This window comes from Amia ocellicauda, chromosome 1 (assembly GCF_036373705.1).
Source record: "Amia ocellicauda isolate fAmiCal2 chromosome 1, fAmiCal2.hap1, whole genome shotgun sequence".
NCBI classification, from domain to species: Eukaryota; Metazoa; Chordata; class Actinopteri; order Amiiformes; family Amiidae; genus Amia; species Amia ocellicauda.
Window position 1 is genome coordinate 56,391,293 of NC_089850.1, and position 19,347 is coordinate 56,410,639.

The window sequence follows — 19,347 nt, forward strand, 5'->3', positions numbered from 1 at the left end:
CAACCCGCCGGGATTCCCCCAGAAACGCTTCCTCCAGGCTTCTGTTCCGCATGGCCAACTCTTGACGCAAACTAAAATAGTAAAATATAATTATTCGTAAAACCTAAGCATTGTTGTTACTAATGTTTCGGTATAAAGCAATTAAGTGCACATTGTTAGTGTTTAACTCTATACACGTGTAAGATGTCCTGGTCCATCCTTTATTTAAATCCGGCCTCCCACTGACAGCTCATAGTAAGAAAGTTCCGCTTCCGGTTTCGCCCCTTCCCCCGTCCAAGATGGCAGACGAAGCGACTCGGAAAGCAGTATCGGAAATCCCAATCCTAAAAACCAACTCGGGACCCAGAGATAAGGAGTTGTGGGTGCAGAGACTGAGAGAGGAATACCTGGCGCTTATTAAAGTAAGACATGACAGCTCGGGAAACTGGATTTTTAAGTGACACATACGGGTGTTGAGGTACAGCTGTCCGGACGGTAAAAGTCTTAGGATTTTACAAAATGTATTATAAAATAATGATGGCTTAATATTCAAAAAGTAAAAGTACACAATATTGCAAATGAATACCTGCTGACTTGGATTCATTTTACGTTTCCATTCATTAAAAAAATGACGTAATTGGTTTGACAGCTTGACACGTCACTAGCGATTGCCTGGATGGTTTGTGAAAAACTTGTTTTATGTTTCTGATTCATTAATGGTTGACATTACAGTAAACGCATATACTCGTGTGTCTTTTAATCTTAATAAGCCGTTTTGTTTATGGTGACGTTCAGTTCTCATTGAAATGCAAATGTAGCTACAATATGTTTTTCACACTTTCTTCCTTTGCCCCTTTTATGAAATGTGTGTTAGCCCTAGTGAGGCAGTCTGTTCTCCACCAAACCCAGTAGCAATGTAATCCCAGTAAACTTAACTGGTAGTGTTTCTCCCTCTAGTATGTGGAGAACAACAAGAAAGCTGACAACGACTGGTTCAGGCTGGAGTCCAATAAGGAGGGCACCAGGTCAGTGCGTGTGTATTGAATGTCGCCGTTTTGTATTTCGTTCCTGTGGGGCTTTGGCGGATGAGTGTGTGTTTACAACAGCCAGGGCTTTTCTTAAATCAAGCATACTGTCTGTAATTCCTCTCCTCGTGGGTTTCCCTTTTTGCAGGTGGTTTGGCAAATGCTGGTATATCCACGACTTGCTGAAGTATGAATTCGATGTGGAGTTTGATGTGAGTATGGGAACCAAGATTTGCCCCATTGCTGAGCAGTCTGATTCGTCGTTTCTTTTCCACTCATATCGATGTCTTCTCCCTGCCTTTTCTGCATTCAAGATTCCCGTCACCTATCCCGCTACGGCTCCTGAAGTTGCCATCCCAGAGCTGGATGGCAAGACCGCCAAAATGTACAGGTCAGCTTCTTGCTCTGTCTCCCTATGAAGGCCAAATCTCTGGTGGCTTAGCTGGATATTTCCCTTCACAAGCAATGCACAATCTATTCCACTATTCTCAGGCTGCCTTCCCATTGGTCCAAAATGGATTCAATTCAATATTAATGTAAAGAAAATAACTGGAACCTTAATTGGAAGGGTTGTGGTTGGACCTATTGCATAAAAGGCTTTCCTGTATGAAATGTAGCAACCTTTGCCTCCACTAGCTTATTGACTTTAGTGTGTTAAGGTACTTTATGCCACACCCAATAGTTAATGCTTATTAGATGTTGAAAATGCCTCTTGTTCTTGCATCTCTACAGAGGGGGAAAGATTTGCCTGACGGACCACTTCAAGCCCCTGTGGGCCCGCAACGTCCCGAAATTCGGACTGGCTCACCTGATGGCTCTCGGGGTGCGTACCACTTTGGACTCACTGGTTTACGGGGCACGGCTCACAGCACAGTGCAGAGAATCCTGGGCAAACTGGAAACATGGAATCCGGAATGTGGATTAAGTAAAATAATTCACTTGTCATTGTTTTGATATCGAAATAAGCAGACCTTTCAGACCCAAGGCGTATGGAAAACATAAACCAGGCTGCAAATCATATTGTATCAGTAGCGGTGCCTCTTAATCTAACCAAGTTCAGTGATTAGTCAAAAAGTGATTCAATTAGTTAGTCTCTCTTCTCTCCCTCCTTTTCCCCCAGCTGGGACCCTGGTTGGCTGTGGAAATCCCCGACCTCATCGCAAAGGGGCTGATTGTGCACAAAGAACAGCAGAACAGCTGAGTCACCACACGTGAGAGAGAGAGAGAGGGAGAGAGTGGTCAGCAGGAACAGGCATGACCAGTTTCCGAACTCGGCGGCGCCCAATTGTACAGTCTCCAGCCCCCGATCCAGAACGCCATTTCTGACATTAGCCACATCCCGGGGCATATTCTTAATTAATGTTTGCCCAATTGCATGAACTAAATGAACCACAATAAATGTAAAGGAAACTCGCCAGTCTGAAGACCAGTCCTCGCTTCTGTTCTGGGAATCCTGAGGGGATGGAAAGCCTTTTTAAAAGGGGAACAGTACTGTTCACAATTTGCTTGGAAAAGAAAACAAAAAGTACTTAAAATCTATAAGATTCCCCATATGATTTTTTTTTTCCATTTAATGTATTTCTCTCTCTCCAGTGAGTGTGAAATTGGTCATGTATCTGAACACTGGTGGGAAGAGACATACCAGATAATGACTTACTGAACTGGCAGCTAAAACAAATAAAAAGGTTGCCAAACTAATCAACATCAAACCCAGTTAGCAGTTAAGAGTTCCTTCTACACTCATCTCTTCGGTAATGAGTGTAGGAGGGACTTCATTGCCCAGTTCTCCCAGTAAATGACAACACTTTGTTTATGTATACATCACAGATAAATAAATATATATATATACACACACACGTCTTTATTCGCTGTGGAAATGGTTCTAAACAATCCCCATGTTATGTGTGGTCACAGTGCACTGGTCTGAAGAGTTCTTGAGAAGAATATAAAGATGCACACCACACCAAACACCACCACTCCTCAGTCTCCCAACTCCTAGATTAGTTCCAGTCTTAGATCACCCTACCCAAACCTCACACTGGGAATCTTAAGACTAGTGCGAACCTGGTTCTGTGAAACCAGCTCTAAAGTGCGTCAGGACCAGCCCTCACAGGTGAGGGTCACACTGGGTCCCGCCGGAGCAGGCCAGGGGCCCACGATGCTGGATGTGTTCATGTCACCGTTCTCCCATGGGTATTCGTCCCCTCGGTTGCCTTGTCTGTAAAATTATGTATTAAAGAGGAACAGGTTTGGTTTTCCTTCACACAGTTCTGTAACTCTTGCATTGGTCACTTCAGACCAGAGTGTTAGAGAGGGTTGGTCACCTGTTGAAAACAGAATCTGCTCTTAAAACCAAGATGGAAAAGGTGCACTCAAGAACAATTGTCAGAGCCATCTTCAGCACCAGTTAGGTTTAGGTTGTATGTAGATGTACTCTTACTAGACATTAACTGAAAGGCACATGTGGACAAGCAGGTTTCAGCATGGCAATATGGCTGCATAGGGGCCTGTACACAGAAACCAGTATGTTTACCAGTAGGTTCAGTGTAGCAAGGATATAAGGTTTAAATTGAATTAGGGCGTTTAAAGACGGTTTCAGAATCCTGGCCCATAGGTTGCTCGTGACCAGCAAGTCCTGGTCCATGATCAGCCTATATTGAGGTCATTGACAATGCATGCATTCAACCACAGCCTTGTGAATGAAGTCCTCCCATTATACTTTTCCCAGATTCCATTGCTTGTGATGTAGGCTGTATTTGGCCCAATTCATATTCAGGTTATTGTGGTCAGAGTTAGAGTATGGTTTTGTTTTTAATAAAACCATTGCTGTAAGCATGCAGGTTTTAATGGCTTAATTGAAAAGTTATACATTTACTTAAAATAACCAGACACCCAATACCCATCACATTGAATCTATTATTAAAACTACATAATTTCTTTGGGTTAATATCAGCTTTGGCATATTACTACATAGAAAGCCACTGAAGTGAAGAAAAGTCAGAAGATATGAAAAAGGAGTATTTACTTTATTGCAGTATTGACATCTACATCATTCTGGTTTTAGTGCACACAATACAATTAGTTTCCAGACATTTGTTTTCACACAAATAAGTGTTGGTGTGAAACCATACACAGCAGACCAATATTGTCTAAATCTATGACTCAGCCAATCTGTAGTCGGGTGTACTTAGCTGAACTCTGACAGCCAATCGAAGGTGGAGTCAGGTCAACACATGGTTCAACAAAAACAAAGCAAAGTGATATTTGCCTTTATTATAAAAACTGTTTAAATATCTATCAATTAAAAGGGAAATCTAAACTCTCAACTTCTCTTGCAGTTTAATTAGTCATTTGTACACCCAGTACAAATACAAAAGCATCAACCTTACCTTGAATATCACTGCTCATTACAGAACTGGTTCTTAACATTTCCATTATTTTTTGCTTATCAACACCGATGTAAACAAGTGCAAATCATACCAGAGAGCAGTCTTGCATTTGATAGTGGCCGATGCACCAAACGGCAACTAAATGAACAAGTGGTAGGGCTTGGAAGGATCTCACTCAATCACTAATGAGCAAGACTTCAGTATCAGAGTGCCGTTAATATGAAAGTACCTCAATACTCAAAACTGTTCACAATTAAAAGGCTCCGACACTTGGTCCAGATTACTTTAAAAACAGCCTGCAGTAGTAGTTTGACTAGTGTACGTCCCCAACGTCAGTTAAATGCAAGAGGACAAAACCGGTGTAGCCGAGAAGCACGGCATAAAGTGCTTTCTATAGCCTCACACCCTTTAGGTGGGTCTTGTGAAAGAAACCACATTCTCCATCGGGTGCAGAAATCCACCTCCTTAGACCCAAATTTTGAAACCGGCACGAGTTTAGAAAATGTATACGATATATGGGTTTTAAAAGGATTATAGACCCCCCCCCCCCACTTTACATTTTAGATTTGCTAGTGCACAGAATGGAGGCCAGGACGATGATGCCAACCAGTCCCACTGCAGTCCCCACACCAAGCAGAATCAGAGTCATTGCAGAGACGTCTATAAAGAACACAGGGCAGGGTTATACTCCTAAACATACAAACATCTTGCAGGTCAAGTTAGTGACAGATTAACACTCATCCCCAGCTCTAGTGCAGATTCTGCCGTTCACACTGATCCCAAATCGGTGGAGCAGCACAGATTTTGCTGATCTTGTTCAGGATAAAAACCAGGACAAGATAAAGCCATAGGATTCAGAGATGTGAATATAATGCTCCTCACCTTTTAATTCTTCATCCTCAGTCGTCATCAGTACAGAAGCCACAAACTCTTCAGGCAAGAGGGTCTCCTCTCCACCAACAATGAGAATTGGACCGAGCACAGCATCAGCTTCCCAGGTTTGGTATCCCAAGCCAGCTGGGGGAAGAGACAAGTTAGGCTCCTTAAGTGCAAAAGCAAGGGGGAGGGAGAGCTCAGAAAGGGGGACAGTGCACCAGTAACAAGGTGTGAAAGAAGTTGTACACACCATCATCTCACACCATCACCAACTAGGCCAACAAGGCACAGCCCAGCCCCTGGGGAAGAGGACAATACATGGTTGAGTAACAGCACAGTTCCTGTGCAGCTGCCCCTTACCCACATCTCTCCTGCCTCGCCAGCCCGAGCGTGCCATCGCCTCACAGTCCGCAGACTCACAGCAGCGGCACAACTGAGGACTCCCATCCACTGACACCCATCTGCTGAGACAAGACACCGGTAATCCACATACATCCTGTGGTGGTAGACAATCATGTACAGCAGGGGTCTCAAATCCAATTCCTGGAGGGTCTTCTGGTGTGTATTTTACAAGTTCATGACCAAGACGTTCAGATTTCAAAAGCACACCACTTGCAATTTAGAGCCTTTAGGGAAAAAGTTATTCATCCCCTTGGATGTGGAACAGGCCAAGAGTTAATGGGAGCAAAAGCAATTTAATGCCACACCTCTTGTTCCCCTGATTGAAGAAACAAGCCTTGTTGCGAGTGTCAGGATTCTGGGAGGCAGGAATTCCTTTCAAGTGGCAGGTGATGTAGATCTGGACAAGGTTTAAAGTACAAGTTTAAGAAACAACCACAAAAATAAAGATTAAAAAAAAAAAAAACTTTGCACAGAGATGGGCTTACAGAGCTCCTGGAGTCCCCCTGGAACCTAAAGGCATCCAGCTGGAGCTGCAGCTTGCTGTGCTCAGCTCTAGGAGACACAAAGACTGAGTCCGAGCCAGTCACTCGGCTGTCCATCAGACACCTGCAGGGGAGAAAACACGGGTGGTTAAATCACAAATTAGTGAATTAGTGAAGGCCAGCTCCTAAAGGTTATTGCAAGCTGAAAACTGCTAGGCTTTGGTGCCCTGGAGACAAATACACCATTTACAGGGACCACACACCCTCTGTTCCCAATGAAGGCATATCTGGGATTAGAGGATGGATCAGGAACTAGCGTGGCCACACAGCTGTCCACAAAGAGCCACAGTGGCAGGTGGCCAGCCTGCAGCACCGAGGCTTCGATGTGGAGCACCTCACCGAGCTGATACACAGGAGTGGGCCTCTGGGAACGCCAGTCATCTGGAAAGCAGAACAAGTCTCAGAGCAGACCATGAGAAGCTAGTTAAAGCAACCACCCCCAAGCAGTAACTATACAGGGCTTTATACTGACCAGTCATGAGTCTCAGGGAGAACTGCAAGATGTCCTCAGAGGACTTGGTGGAGGTGTAAGGAGCCCATGTTGGCTTAAGGGCATTGCTGCTCACATTGTGCTTCCTAACAGGGAAGAGGACAGAGCTATAGGCATGAAGCATTACTGCAAGTTGCAATAAATTAAGACTAGTATACTCATTACTAGCCTTTCATAGCTGCAACGGATGCCAATGGTGGCGTCATCGGTTCTCACGATGGGCGAGTTCCCAAGACGGCTGGCTTTGTAGAGTATGGAGAAGTGGTATGTCAACGTGTCTGCAGTCATCTGGTAGGACAAGACGAGTTCAGCAGAGTTTCATATAAAACAGGCAATGAAGATTCTGAGTTCAGGGAGAATTCACTTTGCGTTACCGTCAGTTGGCTCCGGCAATCCTGCAGCTGAGCCACAAACAGCAGCATCTGAGTACCGCCCATCTGGCGAGTGACTGGGCAGCCGCCCAGAGTGAGATCCGCAGGACTGACCAGGTGCCCGGTTCCAAAGAGATCCCGATTGACCGCCACCTCAATTTCTTGGGGACCACAGTCAACAGCGACCGAGTCAGTCGTCGAATGACCCAAACTCAGACCCGAAGGAACTACGGAGTTATCATTGAATCGCAGAACAAAACCTTTATGGGGGGCTACCGGCCCAAAGAGATCAGACAGTGGATCTACTGCTGCATGGGCAAAAGCCAAAAGAAGCGCACAAAATACATAATTGGCCATTGCTTTGGCGTCTGTACACAGACAACTCAACGCAAGGTCACCGAGCAGCGTGGGCTGCCGCCTCGCTATTTAAACTCGGCTCGTCCAATCGGCTCCTAGGAGCAGCGCATTCCCACGTTGCGACCAGTCCGCCACTATCCCAGAAGGCACTGCGCCAGTAAAGGCTGATTAATAAAGTGACAATAAGGCATACATTAATACATAATTGATGATATTTATGAATACATTTTTTCTTTTTTATATGCTTGTAATGTAGGCAGCCAAATTAATTTCCAAACAAGTATCATTATGACACTTGTGAGTGGTGTTTACATTTACATCTCGTTTGAACGTTTTTCATTGTGTTTTTATTAATAGAAAACAACCTTATAAAATATCGCTGTCAGCGTCTTTGTTTTGTTTTGGATGGATGGATGTTTTGTATGTGTGTCGTATTCATATAATCATTCAAAAGCTATATATTTAATAAAGTAACCAGACATTCATTAGCCTACCCCTTCAATTTAAAAAAGGAGTATTTAAAACTACGTTTGCAAAGCTCTGGGGAAAGGAAATGTTACCATTCACTGCGTTGCTTTGGGTCAGTTATTGAAATTATAATAATTATTATTATGAAGAAGAAACGCTGCCGTTACTACAGAGAAAGTCAATTAACGGAAGAAACAGTTAGAAGATATGAAACGTGATACATTGTACCACCCAGTCGATTTACACGTACATCATTCTGGTTTTATGCATTTTATTGCAAAGTAAAATAAATTACTTTCCTTATACGTGTCCGTTTTCACACCAATGTACGCGTTAGTGAGAAACACATTCATAATTAATATTACTGTAGATCAAAACACGGCTCGGCCACTGATTGACTGACAGTCTCTGCAGCCAATCCGCAGTCAAACGTCCTTCACTGAACTCGCCGACGGAGCCAATGAACGGCGGAGAGGGCGGGTCCAGAACACGTGGTTCAGCTCTGTCCCGGAAACAGAAAACAACAAAGCATGGAGAGTAAGTGAGATTTGACCTTTTATAGCGTTTAAATGTGCATTTCACGCAGTGTGGACAGAAAAAATAAATGCAAAGGGTAATCGAAACTCTTTAACCGGTTGACTTCTTAGCACTTTAATTAGTGGTTTGTATACAAAATACAAAAGCATCATGTCTCTGCTCTCTGAACTGGGCCTCGTAGCTGGTTTCACTCATTTCGACTAAGTAATCGGATGTTAGTTAACCCGGTAATTCCTCCACGAGAATGGAGGCTAAAATTGTATTTTAATTTCGGAGCTCTGAAACAACGATCTGCACCAAAGACAAACAAAACAAGAGCAACTTGTATCTGCCTGGCTGAGCAAGTCCTTCTCATGGAAAGCTTGTGAGTTTGAGCAACAAATATATTATCACTCAACAGCTCAAGCCCAGAGAGCATGTAGGGCACAACACCACAGAGACGCTACATGCGAGCGTTTGTTTGATATTTTATTATACAGGATGTCAGTGGTCTCCAGCCCTAGTCCCGGAGAGCCCCAATCCACTTCATCTTGTAGATCCCCTTAATCACCAGTTTCTAAATACTGGGGACACATGGGAGTTATTAATCAATTAAGGGAATTATTGAAACCTGAAAGTATTCAGAGGATTGCGCCAGTGGTTTCTAAATGACTGAATTTACCAAACCACCTGCCTCGTTGCTTTGATTTAAATATTGAAATCTGGTGATAGAAGGGTGACCTCCAAATCCTGCTGGATAGGGGCTCTCCGGGACTAGGGTTAGAGACCACTGGGCTATGTGTTTTGCCAAATATACAAATGTCACACGTCCAATTTAAATCTGCATGCTTGTGGTAAGGGAATGTGACTTTTCCTGAAGCACCTGTGCAGTCTTCCACAGCCCCAGCAGCCCCGGCCCCAACCCCAGCAGCCAGCACACCAGCAGAGCAAACTGCCTCTACAAGTGCAACAATGCCATGTGATGGAAATTAGTCTCAGATAATATAAAAATATGATTTTAATTTGTTAGATTGGTTATTTGATGTCTGAATTCAATAATCTATAAAGTATTAAGTGCTTAATCAATACAATTTGAAGTATTTACTGTTAAAACTCTTGTGGGCTTATTTGGGCCACATATGTACCTTATATAAGCCCACTACAGACTTTCCACTTTTCCAATTGTGACAACTCTGTGTGAAGAAGTGTCTCCTGTTTTCTGTCTTGAATGCCTTGAAGCCCAATTTCCATTTGTGTCCCCGGGTGCGTGTGTCCCTGCTGATCTGGAAAAGCTCCTCTGGTCGATGCCCTTCATGATTTTGAAGACTTGAATCAAGTCCCCACATAGTCTCCTCTGTTCCAGATGTGTTTTAATTTAGTAAATGTATTACAAAATCTACTAAAGTGTTCAGTGGATTTAATCCCAATTGTATTGGGAAGAAATTCACATTTATAAGAAAACATGTAAAACTTAGATTTTGTTGGGCTTAATTGGGTCACTTGCCCCAATAGTTTTTCGGATCATTTCTGTGTGGTCCAAATATCCAGAGAATTGCTGCGATGCATTGCGTATGTCAACAGCGAATGAACAGCTTCATAGTTTGTTATTTATATCATTAATCAGCCATTGCATTGTTCTCTTACAGTCTGCCAGTTTGTTTTGTCATTTCCTAAATATAATTATCCTCTTGTGTATATAAACAGGCTTTTAATGACTCATGAAGTAAAAATAGTATGGGCTGCTATTGAATTGTGAAGATGTGTTTTATATGGCAGGAAACACATAATGCTGTGCAAATTTCCAACTCTGTGTGCCGCATGTTCTGCACAGGTGAGGAGATGGCCGTCCACATCAAGGAGGAACCCAGTCCAGGGTGTGAAAAGGGGAGGGAAACGCATCTCAAAACAGAGGACTCTGAGCTGGGAGACGTGACGGTGAAGGAGGAGACGCCCGATCTGGAACATCACCAAATTGCAGAGACTGTGGGGGAGCTGGGGAGCATCTGCGTGGTGAAACAGGAGTGCGTCAAACAGGAGACGGCGGTGGATCAGTTTCCCGGAGATCCAGAGGACGGGGCTGAGGAGAAGTGGCACGGCAGGGAGCTCAGGAACCTCTGCAGGACGGACGCTGGTGAGTATGGCATTGTCCTCTAATAACACAACAGCTGCTTGAAACAGTGGACACAGTGGACACAATCCCAGTCTTGGAAATCCCACATTGTAGACAGACTGTTTCAAGAGACTTTCCAGTCACCCTGATAACTGATCTGCTCCTCTGTCAGAAATCCACAAAGGCAGGCTAGAGCGGCAGCTCATCTGTGGAGCCTCCAGGTGGCAGTAAAATGCAAATTCAGGCATTTAATTCTCTTGAAATGTTTCTCTGTATATCGACACTTGTTATATAAATACATATGGATCATTCTCCCAGAACATGTACCACTGAGGCCGCTCACCAACTTGGCGATCATTTCAAAAAACTAAAAATGAATGCATATCTTAACACACAGTGTGTCAATTGTGGAATCCTTACCATTTTTGTGAAATTAATTTGATCATGAAACGTTTTTAGACGCCGTTTTGTCGATTTCTTTATAGTTATCACAAACATTAGTATTTTTTTTTTACTAAAATGGCTCCAAAGTATTGTCTGCCTTATTCATTATGAACAGAATTTAAAATGATATAATAACCTACTATTTGGTAACGCAATAAAATGTTTAGATTGCTATTTACTATTTTTTCCCCTCATCGCGTTTGAAACGTGTCTTTAAGCACACTTTTTTTTTGCCCACCGTAGTATTGAATAGGAACTAAAGAGTCGTGATATATTATCAGATTCATAGAAACACACATATATAGGGTCATTTTAGTAAAAACTTTGATAAGAATGCGTGCAGTGTAATGCAATTAAAAATATGATTTTTCTGTGAGCGCCGTGTCCGGAAATCTTGTGCGATTGTTGCCTGAAAGGGACGTATTTTCTTGCACTCGGCATCCAATAAGACCATTTAATCTGCATTTATAAATAACCTCCTGTTGGCGGGAAAATTATAGTTGCTAAATTTTGAAGGGTTACTCTGTGTCAGCAGTGGAGCAAGCGATTTTGTGCATAGTGTATCATTTGTGATTCAGGCTACTACAGATACTTCAGTCAGAAAAAAAAGCTTGGCTTTGTTTGACTGTAAGGTAAGTTGAGAGCTTCAGCAATTATTTTTTAACACAAATGTGTTTTTAACTTTGTCTTCATAGTTTATTGGAGCGTAAAATGTAGATAGTTTTGCTTCTGTAACTATATTGTGAATCTGTGTGTCTATGAAGGTTTTTTTACATAGTTGTTGCTTTTGTCAGAGTTATTCTTGGTTCAGACTTAAACCATAATACTTGAAGACTTTCTCTTTCAGTTCTGGCAATGATTATCTTAATGTTTTTACACTTTTCGGTCGGGAAACACAGTGTTCTCATCCAAAAACAAGAAGGCGCGGTGCTAGCATCCTGATTGCGGTCGTTACCTGTAGGAATGTGTGTGATATATTATTACATGTGCGAATATGTAGTGGAATCATTGTTTCAAAAATGTGTAATTAATACGGCAAATTATACTTTTTTTTTTTTTTTGGGCAAAGATGATCACCAAGAATCGGAAAATTTGAGAAACTTCCTTCTTCACAATGCACCACTCGTTTACAGACGGGGCGGTCGTCTTTATTTCAGATGTGATGGTGATTAGTTTGAAATCAAATATTGTAATATTTATACTGAGAGACCAGTATCTTTGTTGAAATGAGACTCATGGTGGCAGACATCTTGGTTACAACTGAGATGAAAGTTACTAAGCAAAGTCATATTATATTTACTGATGAAACTTAATACACACAACGGGTGAATGTACAGGATTTAGCCGACCTCATTTAACTACCATCATGTATTGTAACCATGAAACATGCAGTTTTATCTTACAAGTTATTATACACTTACAGACAGGTGACAAATATAAAGGAAAGAACAAAATTGTGTCTCAGTGAGGTGTTGGGCACCACGAGCCGCCAGAACAGCTTCAATGCTCTTGGCACAGATTCTAGTCTCTGAACTCTACTGGAGGGATGGACACCATTCTTCCAAAACATATTCTCTCATTTGGGGTTTTGATGATGGTGGTGGAGAGCGCTGTCTAACACGTCGGTCCAGAATCTCCCATAGGTGTTCAATTGGGTTGAGATCTGGTGACTGTGAAGGTCATAACATATGATTCACATCATTTTCATACTCATCACACCATTCAGTGAGCCCTCGTGCCCTGTGGATGGGGGCATTGTCATCCTGGAAGAGACCACTCCCATCAGGATAGAAATGTGTCACCATAGGATAAAGGTGATCACTTTGTCATGATTTAAGAACATAAGAAAGTGTACAAACCATTCGAGGCCATTCGAGCCATTGTGCTCATTTGGTGTCCATTAGTAACTAAGTGATCCAAGTGATCAGCTTCAACCACATCGCTGGGGAGTTTGTTCAGATTGTGACGCCTCTCTGTGTGAAGAAGTGTCTCCTGTTCTCTGCCTTGAATGCCTTGTAACCCAATTTCCATTTGTGTCCCCGGGTGCGTGTGTCCCTGTTGATCTGGAAAAGCTCCTCTGGTCTGATATGGTCGATGCCTTTCATGATTTTGAAGACTTGGATCAAGTCCCCACGTAGTCTCCTCTGTTCCAGGGTGAAAAGGTTCAGTTCCCTCAGTCTCTCAGTAGGACATTCACTTCAGACCTGGATTAAGTTTGGTTGCTCTCCTCTGAACTGCCTCTATTTGCAGTGACCCTTCCCTCTAAGGGGACAAGTGGACCCAAACCATGCCAGGAAAATGCCCCCCACAGCATAAACGAGCCGCATAATGCCCCCCCTCACTGTAGGGGTCCAGCAATCAGGCCTGTCCCGTTCTCTTGGTGTCCCACACATGCACTGTCCCACTTGTCCAGAACACGAGCCAGTTGAACGTCTGTGTGACTGAAGCTCCTGCCATCCGTGCCCCAATAATGACCCCTCTTTCAAAGTCACTTAGATCCTTTCCTCTTGCCATCTTGATCCAAAATCAAGGTCAGCTGGGCCTGGTCAGCATTCATATACACGCCACAGAGCATGACAGGATGTTAATTGCTTAATTGTATCATGCAGTACACCTGTTTGGAGGCATCTGCATTTGTCATGTTCTTCCACTCATTTATTCAGGTTTTTCCTTTGTTACCTGTCTGTATTATGTATATAGATTCAGCCTCTGTAGGCAATTATCTAGATCATCTTGTATACTCAATCACACAATTTAAAAATGTAAGTGTTTATTATGGAGAGCTTTGCATGGTCGTTTTGATTTCAACTTTTACGTTTTTTCCGTCTCATAATGTATTACAGGTTTAATCAACATGTATTCATATGACCAAAGTACAAGCCAGGAGAGAAGAAGCAAGCGATTGCATAAGGAAAGTGCAACACCACAGCAGCAGCGGCCTGTAGAGCTACAAACAGCTAAACTCCCACAATCTGCTCCCGCCATGGTAAAGAAGTCACGCTGTGAAATACATAGAGCCTACAGACAAAGACTGAAAGAAGAATATCTAGAAAAATATCAAAAGTACCTCAAAGAGAGCTTCGTTCGTTGTAAAATGTACAGGATTGCATGTAAACAAGATGATGAGAAAAGAAAAGAGATGAATGAAAAGGCAAGGCTTCGCATGGCAAAGTTCAGACGAGCAAAAAGAGAAGCTGTGGAAGCACAGAAGCAAACGAGACCACCAGACGAACATGCTCGTGGAAACCGGAAGAATGGAAAGGCAAGGCCTGGCGTGACACGAGGAGAGAGTTCCAGAAAGCTAAATGGAGGGAAAAGAAACAGAAGCAGAGAGAAAAAATTAGCCTCCAGAAAAGACAGAGCATTAATGAAAAGCGTTGAGAGCAGCGAGCAGCTGAAAGAGCTGGGCGGCTTGGCACCGCGAGAGGAACTCCGAAGAGGACAAGGTCAGTAGGAACAAAGACTCCTCGGGAAAACCACTTTGACAGCCATGTTAACAGAAGCCCAGGAGCCAGGTGCCAGGAGATGGGCACTGTTTAGGGCACGAGCCTCACTACCATCTGCCCCAGACAAACATGTAGCTAAGAACTGTGCACCCAGACAGAAAAACACTCTTCAGAGATGGGTAGTAATCAGTCAGCATTGCCTCAGAGCTATACACGAGTGGAGGAAGATGACCGACACCAAGTCTAGAGCTGAGAGAGAAATCCTCACCCGCATTTGCCGGAAGTATGGCAGCTCACTACCGAAGAGAAACAGCGCTTTTTAAATGTACAGGAAAACTGTCCAGCTTCACAGCATGCAGAGCAAACTGCGCGAGAGAGAACTGGACCAAACATGCGGACAGATGGAGACTTCCATCGAAAGCCAGGCTTCATTTTTGCCAGACAATAAACGTGTCTGTAAGGAGACCAAGGCACAAAGAGTTCGTGGCAGGCGGTGGAGCTGCAACCTCCTCGCTATTCGCCAAATGCCGTCCGCAACATGTCCGCAGGATGCTGACCGCACACTTGAGGCAGTGCCTTTCTGAGCGTTGTGCCAATTCTGAATAGTGTTGCCGCACAGATCAGCAGTGGCTCATGCATCAGACATGTCGATCATGCCCTAGAATGGTCTGTGTGTGGCAGCAACAACAAAGAGTGCATGTACAGGCAATGCAAAAACTGTCATGTGCGCAAGCTTGAGGACCAGCTATCGCCCCTGATCGCACACATCTGTGAATTTTCCTGGGGGAGGTGGACCACCAAGAACGTGGGTCAAGGCATTGATCGAGGAATTTCTACGAGAGGTATCCTTTCTGTCCGAACACCTGTTCCGCATGGAGTGGCAACGTAGAGTCTTTGAAACCCAGCAACGGCAGCATCCGTACCCAGAGAGGGCGGCTATCATGGTGATGGACTTTGCGGAGAACTATACTTGTGAGGGTGAGGTTCACGACCATCATGCGATCGTGCATCTCAGGGAAGAGCGAGGCTTGGATTTCAACCAGATCTTCCTGTGGTCAGATGGCTGCCATTCGCTGTACAAATCCACAGGTCCTTTCCCTGATGTGGCTTCAAGCAAGCGTGACTTTGGTCTTCAGATCCATCGGGCGTGTACTTTGAATCCCACCATGACGAGGGGCCGTGCGGTGGAGAGGCAGCGGTGCTTAAAGACCACGCAGCACAAGCTGTGAAGCGGAGAGCGGCAGTGATTCGCAGTGCCGAAGACTTGTTCTATCTTATTATATCTCTTGCCCTCTGAACAAGCAGCCATCTGAATCCTGCCAGCACTTCCTCAGGACATCATGTGGCTTCCAATTGAGGAGATCGTTCACCACTGTCCAGAAAGGGCACTGAGGATGACACCCGGAACCAGAGACTTCCACCACATCAAGTCTGGTGGGAAAGGGACCATAATTGCTTGACATCTGGCATGCTTTTGTCAGGCATGTGTTGAAAGTGCCAGTAATTGTGAGAATTCACATATTGTTGGCCAGTAGAAGGCACACACGCCCGTCGCAATTAAGGAAACCAGTGGCCGCACTGCAGCCCCCTGCGAGCAACAACGCACACATGGATCTCGAAGACGCTTGCAGTGTGATCCAAACTGCGACAAACGGTAATTATCTTTGGTTTTAAGACTGATGCCTTGTAGTTTGTGTGATGTGTTACTGCAGTTATAGTATCAATTGTTGTTTAATTGCTCTATCTAATTTACTAAATGTTAAGAATTATTATTCATTTAATCTTTTTTTACTTTTTTACTTTTGCAGTTTCATTCAATGTTGCAGACCCAGCTGCTGCTGAAATCAGCCAGAGGCAAACAAAGACCCATCCTGTTGACCTGATCACAAATGGCGACAGTGAGAGTGATGGCTGTTCTGCTACCGATCAGGAATCAGATGGCTCACAGTTGGAAAGGTATGCACTTTCTAATTTCTAAGAGCATTTATGTGCTGATTGGCATGCCATGGGATTCTTTACTGTCTTGGCATTTACTGTATTATTATTATTATTATTATTATTATTATTGCAGGTTGAATGTTGTCTTTGTTCAACTAGTGTGAAAACTTCAATTTTCTTCCTTTAATTAAAGTTAAATGTCTCGTTTTGCAGGATGACTGTGGGACGATGGGTGCAAGTAGAATTCATAGCTGGCAAACGGTCAAAGAAGTATGTCAGAAAGGTAAACAACTTTAAAATTATTCTTTTTTGTCACATTTATAGGTTTCTATTGTTTGAAATCAGTTCTGTTCATTGCCCTATGATTATATACATATTTACTCCAGTAAAAAACTGTTAAACTGACCACCATCTGTTGTTTGCAGATATTGAACTTGTTCAAGGAAGATGGGGAAACTCCTGGAAGTGAAAGTTACATTTGTGCGTCGCAGGGGGAGCGTACTGCACAACGACGACGTATCTTGGGTTCCAGTGAAACAAGTTATTAACGTGATGGAGGACCCTGTTATTTCATTAAGGGAACATTTCTGGTGGCCACGAATCTTGTGATATTGAATAAAATCTAATTGTGATGAAAAGCTTTTTGTTCGTGTTCTTATTTTAAGTTTGTTGTGGTGGTGTCTTTGTTTAACAAATATGCCGTTTCTGTTACAATAGCCATCTCAAGCGTACTTGGGTAACAAATGCAGCGTTTCACTGTTTCACAAGTCTGCAGCGGCAAAACAGCAGAGAGAAATGATCAATAACGCAAACAGGCAGCAAAATGTTATGTTGGGTGTGCCAGAGAATGAAACGCATACCCACACCTTTTTACAAATGTGACATCCAGACAGTGTTGATATGTTAAAATGAACAGGCAACCAAGAACACAAGATATTTGTTTATATACTTCTTGTACACCTGTTTGGTGTCTTTGTTCTAGTCAAAACCATGGGGGTGTTGGTAAAAACATGCCACCTGCACAAAATGTAGCTGGCTGCTTTAGTTTTTTTTCATACAGATGTCTTTTAGATAAGGCATTTAATAAAAAAAAAACACACGAGAATGATGGTTAATGTTTTACTGATGTAACACTAGAGGTACATGTTTTGGGAGAATGACACACACACACACACAGACATTGTCCTTTTAGAAGAGTAACCCTGTCTCCCTCTCTGTCCTGCAGTCGGCTCTCAGCAGGACGAGGCTGAATGCCTTGAAGGATCAGCACAAGCAAAGACTCTCACTAAACGGGAGCAGCTGGCCGAGCACCAGTGCACCAAGTGCGGGCAGCTCTTCCGTCAGGAGGACGTGTCCCTGTCCCGGCCCGCCCTGCCACCGGGGGACCCCCCATACCGCTGTCCCGAGTGCGGGGACTCCTTTGTACAGCTGGGCAACTTCAAGTCCCACCAGCGCGTGCACACCAACGAGAGCCGGCTGTGGTGCCTCGCCTGCCGACGCCTGGCCAGGGACACGGGGGGCCTGGAGATCCGGCAGAGTGCCCCGGTGAGGGAGACGCCCTACGGCTGCGGCCAGTGCGGCGCCAGCTTCAGCACCACGGTGTCCCTGAAATACCACCAGCGGATGCACACCGGGGAGCGGCTCTACCACTGCCCTGTCTGCCCTAAGAGCTTCAGTCGGGCCCAGCACCTGCGCAACCACCGGCTCATCCACTCCGGGGAGACGCCCTACAGCTGCGCTGAGTGCGGCAAGAGCTTCAACCAGTCGGGGGCCCTCAAGAGACACCAGCGCATCCACACGGGGGAGATGCCCTACCACTGCAACGAGTGCGGGCGGAGGTTCATCCACGGAGGGGCCCTCAACATGCACCACCGCCGGGCCCACGCCGGCAAGACCCCTTACCGCTGTGGCAAGTGCGGAGACCGCTTCGCCTACGCCTACCATCTGAACGGACACCTCTGTGACCCCGCGCAGTTCCCCTGACCTTCCAGGAGAGAGACGCCAAGTGTGGATTGGATCTGTGGTGTGTTGATGGGGAGGAAAAGCATCATTCTACTCTCAGGACGGTGTTTTATGGGAGGGTTGGAATATGGACAAATGGAGGCTGGTCTTTGCAGATGAACAGCGGCAGCTGGATAAGGCGGAAGGAATGAGGGAAACCTGTAGACTGAGCCATATAAACCCTGTGCAGAACCCCTGTCCTCTTTCTCGCCTGAGCAAGAAGTTGTCTCATTTCTTCCCACAGTGGTGAGTTGTCAATACAGCTTCTCACAGCTGTCCCTCGATTTCCCGTGTGGATCACCTCAGGGTCAGTCCGTATGCCTCCCAGAAAACACTGTCCGAACAACGGCCATTGTTCTGCGCAGTGCTGATACATGTCGTATGTTGCGGAGAGCGGTTACGCCAATCCTGGGCTCCGGCACTCAGAAACTCTACACTGCAGCACTGGTTGGGGGTCTGTACGACCTTTACGAAGAATCAAAAAAAAAAAAACTGTCCTACAGAACAAAGAAGTCTAGATGAAGGGTGTAGCGATGTGTAACTGTTAGAAAGCGTTTAACGCAAAAATCGTGCAAGGTCTCCCAGCTGCACCCTAGGGTGAAACAAACCAAATCTGTTTGTCAATAATAGTAATAAAATTAAGTTATGTTATAATGTGTCTCCAGTGCCTCAAACCAGCTGAAAGGAAACAGTTGGTGACTTTATTACGACTGTAAAGAAAGAAAAGGAAAACAAACTACCACATGAATAACAAAAGCTGTACAATAAAGAGTTTGAAACGTACCTTGGACAGTTTGTTTCCTGTAATCGCACTCACCTGAAACTTTGCACTCCTTGTGTATGTGTTGTGTTTTGTGCCATACACCTGCAGCGAGATTTAGTTTCCCCGGGGCCCCGAATCACTGATTGATTGACACATCTTATTAAAACCAGCTTAATAACCAAGACTAATTTCATTCAATTTTAAGGCAACCCGAGGAACTGCTATTCCAT

The 19,347-nt window shown here is 44.3% G+C and overlaps 3 protein-coding genes across 4 annotated transcripts; 2 read left to right on the forward strand and 1 right to left on the reverse strand.

Moving 5' to 3' along the window:
• Positions 1–249: 249 nt before the first annotated feature.
• ufc1 (ubiquitin-fold modifier conjugating enzyme 1) lies at positions 250–2,419 on the forward strand. The gene is made up of 6 exons (XM_066710231.1): positions 250–401; positions 937–1,004; positions 1,153–1,216; positions 1,319–1,395; positions 1,737–1,827; positions 2,125–2,419. Exons 1-6 carry the CDS (start codon positions 279–281, stop codon positions 2,203–2,205), a joined length of 504 nt encoding a protein of 167 aa, XP_066566328.1. The 5' UTR covers positions 250–278; the 3' UTR covers positions 2,206–2,419.
• Positions 2,420–4,009: 1,590 nt separating this feature from the next.
• LOC136753833 (zona pellucida sperm-binding protein 3) lies at positions 4,010–8,246 on the reverse strand. The gene is made up of 9 exons (XM_066710222.1): positions 7,078–8,246; positions 6,873–6,991; positions 6,686–6,789; positions 6,417–6,594; positions 6,157–6,277; positions 5,977–6,068; positions 5,630–5,730; positions 5,276–5,410; positions 4,010–5,053 (listed from the first exon to the last, which is right to left on the reverse strand). Exons 1-9 carry the CDS (start codon positions 7,429–7,431, stop codon positions 4,947–4,949), a joined length of 1,311 nt encoding a protein of 436 aa, XP_066566319.1. The 5' UTR covers positions 7,432–8,246; the 3' UTR covers positions 4,010–4,946.
• Positions 8,247–8,385: 139 nt separating this feature from the next.
• On the forward strand, positions 8,386–19,137 carry LOC136753851 (zinc finger protein 135). 2 transcript variants are annotated; one of them, XR_010817471.1, is made up of 6 exons: positions 8,386–8,436; positions 10,247–10,546; positions 13,813–16,069; positions 16,224–16,371; positions 16,567–16,636; positions 16,779–16,991. XR_010817471.1 is itself a non-coding variant. In XM_066710237.1 (3 exons), the coding sequence occupies exons 1-3, from the start codon at positions 8,430–8,432 to the stop codon at positions 18,334–18,336; spliced, it is 1,065 nt and encodes a 354-aa protein (XP_066566334.1). In that variant the 5' UTR covers positions 8,386–8,429; the 3' UTR covers positions 18,337–19,137. The 2 variants fall into 2 exon arrangements, 1 of the variants encoding a protein (XP_066566334.1); XM_066710237.1 differs by lacking the exons at positions 13,813–16,069; positions 16,224–16,371; positions 16,567–16,636; positions 16,779–16,991 and adding an exon at positions 17,579–19,137.
• Positions 19,138–19,347: the final 210 nt, after the last annotated feature.